Source organism: Oncorhynchus mykiss, chromosome 7, assembly GCF_013265735.2.
Source record: "Oncorhynchus mykiss isolate Arlee chromosome 7, USDA_OmykA_1.1, whole genome shotgun sequence".
Taxonomy (NCBI): Eukaryota; Metazoa; Chordata; class Actinopteri; order Salmoniformes; family Salmonidae; genus Oncorhynchus; species Oncorhynchus mykiss.
Window position 1 is genome coordinate 12,048,606 of NC_048571.1, and position 7,500 is coordinate 12,056,105.

The 7,500-nt window shown below is 47.3% G+C and overlaps 1 protein-coding gene across 6 annotated transcripts in view; it reads left to right on the forward strand.

The window, feature by feature from the left end:
* Nucleotides 1-7,500, forward strand: part of LOC110528828 (tensin) — a 257,225-nt gene that overhangs the window by 187,438 nt on the left and 62,287 nt on the right. For 5 of the 6 annotated variants that reach the window (XM_036982561.1, XM_036982557.1, XM_036982560.1 and 2 more), the window contains exons 6-7: nt 815-841; nt 976-1,017. In XM_036982561.1, coding sequence (XP_036838456.1) covers nt 815-841; nt 976-1,017 — 69 coding nt within the window. The remainder of the gene's footprint in view (nt 1-814; nt 842-975; nt 1,018-7,500) is intronic. The other variant, XM_036982559.1, reaches the window with a different exon arrangement.

A 7,500-nucleotide genomic window follows, 5' to 3' on the forward strand; every position in this document is an offset into this window, starting at 1 on the left:
CTGTTTACTGATGCATCTACACACACACTGTTTACTGATGCTTCTACACACACACTGTTTACTGATGCATCTACACACACTGTTTACTGATGCATCTACACACACTGTTTACTGATGCATCTACACACACACTGTTTACTGATGCATCTACACACACTGTTTACTGATGCTTCTACACACACACTGTTTACTGATGCATCTACACACACTGTTTACTGATGCTTCTACACACACACTGTTTACTGATGCATCTACACACACACTGTTTACTGATGCTTCTGCACACACACTGTTTGCTGATGCTTCTACACACACACGCGCACACACACACACACACACACACACACACACACACACACGCACACGCACACGCACACACACACTGTTTACTGATACTTGATGCTTCTACACAAACACACACACACACACTTAAACTGATGCACACACACAGCAACAAATTATGTACGTGTTAGCAGGGAGTGTGTGTGTGCGTGCATGTGTGCATGCGTGCATGTGTGCATGTCTGTGTGTGTGTGTGTGTGTGTGTGTGTGTGTGTGTGTGTGTGTGTGTGTGTGAGCAGGCCCAAGGCCCTCATGTTCTCCTCTCAGGGTTAATGGAACGGCAGTGTGTCTCAGGTGGATCATTAACAGCGTTCAGGGAGGACAGAGTTCTATAAAAGAACCTTCACAGCTGCTTTTCTTTTCTCCATTCCTCTCTTTCTATCTCTCTCCCTTCCTCTCTTTCTATCTCTCTCCCTTCCTCTCTTTCTCTTGCTCTTTTTCCCTGTCTCTGTTCTACCATTCGATGTGACAGAGGTCAGTTGCTTCACTTAATTCACGGGTGAGTAGCACAACCAGGTCTGGACCTCGTCTCTCTTGACAAAGTGATTGAATCAGATGAACCTGCATGGAGAGATAAAGGAGAAACAAAGAATGGTATATACTCACCTGATTTCCATCTCTCTCTCCCTTCAGCCGGCCACTCCTCAGCTGCCGTTGAAGCATGTAGAAACTCCGGTAAGCCTCTCTCTTTTCATACTTCTGTGATGTTGATGATTGGTATTTGCAACAGTTATCAGCCTATACATCAGGAGGCATGTTACAGAAGCTCTGGCTTGTCTGGGCAGTGTGATGTACTGTAGTGTCAGAGGTGTCCCAATTGTATGGAGGGGACCCCAAAATAGTTATGGAAAACATGGAAAGCACTGCAGTGTCTCCCACCTCAGTGGCTTACTCTGTTTCAGTGGACGTTGTTGAGCCATACTGTACTCTACTGTATGTACCCAGTAGACATGAGTCTGTGAATGCAGACGTCACCCAGACGTGGACTACAGCTGTAATTGTTTGCTGCTGACAGACTGACTGACTGACTGACTGATCAATCTGTGGATGGATGGACCCTGTGTTATTTAGGATGACTGATCAATCTGTGGATGGATGGAGCCTGTGTTATTTAGGATGACTGATCAATCTGTGGATGGATGGACCCTGTGTTATTTAGGATGACTGATCAATCTGTGGATGGATGGACCCTGTGTTATTTAGAATGACTGATCAATCTGTGGATGGATGGAGCCTGTGTTACTTAGGATGACTGATCAATCTGTGGATGGATGGAGCCTGTGTTATTTAGGATGACTGATCAATCTGTGGATGGATGGACCCTGTGTTATTTAGGATGACTGATCAATCTGTGGATGGATGGAGCCTGTGTTATTTAGGATGACTGATCAATCTGTGGATGGATGGACCCTGTGTTATTTAGGATGACTGATCAATCTGTGGATGGATGGACCCTGTGTTATTTAGAATGACTGATCAATCTGTGGATGGATGGAGCCTGTGTTATTTAGGATGACTGATCAATCTGTGGATGGATGGACCCTGTGTTATTTAGGATGACTGATCAATCTGTGGATGGATGGACCCTGTGTTATTTAGGATGACTGATCAATCTGTGGATGGATGGACCCTGTGTTATTTAGGATGACTGATCAATCTGTGGATGGATGGACCCTGTGTTATTTAGGATGACTGATCAATCTGTGGATGGATGGACCCTGTGTTATTTAGGATGCAGTTACCTTATATGCACTTGTAGCATCTTTACACACAAACTGTACACATACCTATATTTAGGGGAGAATGGGGTAAGTTGAGACATTTTTGAATTTTCAGCATCACTCCATCAAGAGAAATATAGGTTTCTTTCTAACAAAGATATCTACATATATTTCAGGATGTTGTGTATCCCTGGAAATAATCAGAATTCATGTAAACGTTACAGTTTTGAAAACATGGGTTGTCTGAAAAAAGTGGTCTCTTGACACAACCTACCCCGGGTTTGGTGTAAGTTGAGCTGTGGGACTGCCTACAAATATCTGTACTGAGTTAAATATTACCACAACCATTTTAAAACCATGTCTATCTTTATTTTCCAAACACAATCACTCTGTCTTTTAATAATCTTAAGGATATTTTAACACAGGCTTAACACTGAAAAACGTTCTACTTTTTATGAAACAATATTAACAAAGGCCAGGCCCTGTTGTTACAGTAGCTCATCCCAGTGATAATGTCTTTGTGTTATGCCTGGAAAGAAAACACTTCAATTTGCTCGACTTGCCATTGGCTCAGCCATTAACTTACCGCGAGGCAAACATGTTGACTATATTAGCCCACACAGCTACGAGGATGCACTTTCATGCTAGGATTAGGACCTCATATTGAAGCTTATAGAGACCCCAACTGATGTATATCTACTTTGGTTTAAATACAAACATCATTAAACCTCTAACACAATAAATTTATTTGACTTAATTACCACTTTTTTCATTTGGTTTCTTATACAGACTCCATGAAATGATGACCTCTTCCTAAATATTTGGTCAAATGATACATGTTGTTTATGGTTTCCTAGAAACAAGGGTGGCTCAACTTACCCCACTCTCCCCTACTGTACACACAGTACATACTTTATACCCATGTATGGTAGGTGGAGGGAAGCTACACAACTTGAGGTTTTTTTAGAATCCCAAAGAGAGAGGAGGGAGAGAGATAAAATAAGAGAAGAGGGAGTGAGAGGTGGGGAGAGAGAGAGAGACGAGGAGGGAGAGAGATACAATAAGAGAAGAGGGAGTGAGAGGTGGGGAGAGAGATAAAATAAGAGAAGAGGGAGTGAGAGGTGGGGAGAGAGACAGAGAGACGAGGAGGGAGAGAGATAAAATAAGAGAAGAGGGAGTGAGAGGTGGGGAGAGAGACAGAGAGAGGAGGAGAGAGATAAAATAAGAGAAGAGGGAGTGAGAGGTGGGGAGAGAGACAGAGAGACGAGGAGGGAGAGAGATAAAATAAGAGAAGAGGGAGTGAGAGGTGGGGAGAGAGACAGAGAGACGAGGAGGGAGAGAGATAAAATAAGAGAAGAGGGAGTGAGAGGTGGGGAGAGAGACAGAGAGAGGAGGAGAGAGATAAAATAAGAGAAGAGGGAGTGAGAGGTGGGGAGAGAGACAGAGAGACGAGGAGGGAGAGAGATAAAATAAGAGAAGAGGGAGTGAGAGGTGGGGAGAGAGACAGAGAGAGGAGGAGAGAGATAAAATAAGAGAAGAGGGAGTGAGAGGTGGGGAGAGAGAGAGAGACGAGGACGGAGAGAGATACAATAAGAGAAGAGGGAGTGAGAGGTGGGGAGAGAGACAGAAAGAGGAGGAGGGAGAGAGATAAAATAAGAGAAGAGGGAGTGAGAGGTGGGGAGAGAGAAAGAGAGGGGGGGTGAGAGAGAGAGTGAGGGACTGTGAGTCTGTGTGAGAGAGAGTGAGAGTGAGAGTGGGAGAGAGAGAGAGAAGACAGTAGGTTGGATGTTCTGGTTTATAAGGCTTAGGGTTAGACAACGAGACAGAAAGCTGGTGACAGTGGACTAAAAACAGGAGAGCGTGTGACACGGTGTCCCTGAAATGCTTCCAGGTTCATCCCAAAATGTCAGATTAGGAGGAGGAGGGAGTTTAGTGTTCCTATTATAGAATTACAGCAGTACTAACGCTTTAGAGAGAGGAAGTGATGGTGGAATATTTATTTGGTTAGCCAATAGGAGATGTCCTATCCATAGTTGTTGTGAGTGAGAGCATCCCATTGTGCCTGTAATTGAGTCAGTGTGGTGCGGCCAGGTCAGGCCAAATGCACCCTGGGTAGATTTTTAAAATTGTATTATTTTTTTACCCCCTTTTTCGTGGGATCCAATTGGTAGTAGTTACTGTCTCGTCTCATCGCTACAAATCCCGTACGGACTCGGGAGAGACGAAGGTCGAGAGCCATGCGTCCTCCAAAACACAACCCAACCAAGCCGCACTGATTCTTAACCCAGCGCGCATCCAACCCGGAAGCCAGCCGCACCAATGTGTCGGCGGAAACACTGTACACCTGGCCACCTGGTCAGTGTGCACTGCGCCCGGCCCGCTACAGGAGACGCTAGTGAGCGATGAGACAAGGATATCCCTACCGGCCAAACCCTCCCTAACCCGGACGACGCTAAGCCAATTGTGCGTCGCCACACCTCCCGGTTGCGGCCCGCTGCGACAGAGCCTGGGCTCGAACCCAGAGTCTCCGGTGGCATAGCTAGCCCGGGGTGCAGTGCCTTAGACCACTGTGCCACCCGGGAGGCTCTGGGTCGATTTAAGTCACACTTACTATGGCTCCAGACGCAGTCCCTGGGATGGCTCTGACGTGATTGGTGAGGAGAGGAGAGGAGGAGATGAGGAGAGTTGAAGAGAACAGAGTAGATTTGAGGAGAGGAGAGCTGAGGGAGGAGAGGAAATGAGAGGAGTTGAAGAGAAGATGGGAGAGCTGAGGGAGGAGAGGAGAAGATGAAAGGAGTTGAAGAGGATAAGAGAGCTGAGGAGAGGAGAGGATGAGCACATTTTGGTTTTTGCCCTGGCACTATACAGCTGATTCTAATCATCAAAGCTATTTGAACCAGCTGTGTAGTGCTGGTGGGGATGACGACAGTCACCCAACACACAGTCACCCAACACACAGTCACCCAACACACAGTCACCCAACACACATTAACCTAACTGTAACGGCTTTCTTCGGGTGAAGGAGAGTCGGACCAAAATGCAGCGTGTAGATTGCGATCCATGTTTATTAAACTGAAGCAACACGAATCTAAATACAAACACTACAAAACAATAAACGTAACGAAAACGGAAACAGCCTAATACTCGTGCACATAAACACAGAACACGGACATCAGGACACTAAGGACAATCACCCAAAAACACACAGTGAAACCCAGGCTACCTAAATATGGTTCCCAATCAGAGACAATGACTAACACCTGCCTCTGATTGAGAACCATATCAGGCCAGACATAGAAATAGACAAACAAGACATCCAACATAGAATGCCCACCCAGCTCACGTCCTGACCAACACTAAAACAAGGAAAACACACACGAACGATGGTCAGAACGTGACAGTACCCCCCCTCCAAGGTGCGGACTCCGGACGCACAACCTAAACCTATAGGGGAGGGTGTGGGTGGGCATCTGTCCGCGGTGGCGGCTCTGGCGCTGGACATGGACCCCACTCCATAATAGTATTAGTCCACCTCCTTAGCGTCCCTAGATAGGCGACCCTCCTTAATGGCAGCTCGGGACAGAGGGGCAGCTCGGGACAGAGGGGTAGCTCGGGACAGAGGGGTAGCTCGGGACAGAGGGGTAGCTCGGGACAGAGGGGTAGCTCGGGACTGAGGGGTAGCTCGGGACTGAGGGGTAGCTCGGGACTGAGAGGAAGCCCAACACTGAGAGGAAGCCCAGCACTGAGAGGAAGCCCAGGCAGGTAGTTGGCTCTGGCAGATCCTGGCTGGCTGGCAGTTCTGGCAGATCCTGGCTGACTGGCAGTTCTGGCAGATCCCGGCTGACTGGCAGTTCTGGCAGATCCCGGCTGACTGGCGGATCCTGGCTGACTGGCGGATCTGGAAGATCCTGGCTGAATGGCGGATCCTGGCTGAATAGCGGATCCTGGCTGACTGGCGGATCTGGAAGATCCTGGCTGACTGGCAGCTCTGGCTGCTCCATGCTGACTGGCAGCTCTGGCTGCTCCATGCTGACTGGCTGCTCTGGCTGCTCCATGCTGACTGGCTGCTCTGGCTGCTCCATGCTGACTGGCGGCTCTGGCTGCTCCATGCTGACTGGCGGCTCTGGCTGCTCCATGCTGACTGGCGGCTCTGGCTGCTCCATGCTGACTGGCGGCTCTGGCTGCTCCATGCTGACTGGCGGCTCTGGCTGCTCCATGCTGACTGGCGGCTCTGGCTGCTCCATGCTGACTGGCGGCCCTGGCTGCTCCATGCAGACTGGCGGCTCCTTGCAGACTGGCAGCTCTGGCGGCTCCTTGCAGACTGGCATCTCTAAGGACAATCACCCAAGCACTAAGGACAATCACCCCAAAACACACAGTGAAACCCAGGCTACCTAAATATGGTTCCCAATCAGAGACAATGACTAACACCTGCCTCTGATTGAGAACCATATCAGGCCAGACATAGAAATAGACAAACAAGACATCCAACATAGAATGCCCACCCAGCTCACGTCCTGACCAACACTAAAACAAGGAAAACACACACGAACGATGGTCAGAACGTGACACTAACACACATTTACCTAACACACCTTAACCTAACACACATTCACCTAACACACCTTAACCTAACACACATTAACCTAACACACATTTACCTAACACACATTAACCTAACAGACATTTACCTACACACATTAATTAACCTAACACACATTAACCTAACACACATCCACCTAACACACATTAACCTAACACACATTCACCTAACACACATTAACCCAACACACATTAACCTAACACAAATGTACCTAACACACATTAACCTAACACACATTTACCTAACACACATTAACCTAACACACATTCACCTAACACACCTTAACCTAACACACATTTACCTAACACAAATGTACCTAACACAAATGTACCTAACACACATTTACCTAACACACATCAACCTAACACACATTCACCTAACACACCTTAACCTAACACACATCCACCTAACACACATTTACCTAACATACATTCAACTAACACAGTGGTTCCTCCTCCTCCTCACTGGTTGTGACACTAGGAAGCACACTTTAGAGAGAGAAAATCATCTGGTTTCAGTGGTCTCCTGTATTCCTCAGCTCTTCCCCTCTCTCTGACCTCAGTCAGCACTGGAGGAAAGTATTTCTGCTCTCAACTCTGAATCCCTGGTATATAAGAGCATCAGTGTTATAGGGAGCAGTCAGGGTTACACATATATACGATAGAGGGAAACACCAGCTCTCTCTGGAATTACTCTGGAAATGTGTAATTGGTAGCTAAGGGTCAACGGATGGGTTTCGGGAAGAGTGTTAGCCAACAAACGACCTCTCGTAGTCCCACTGTTCCAAGGCATTCACACTAGCACAATGTGGTGGTGTCGCTTTACAATAAGTAC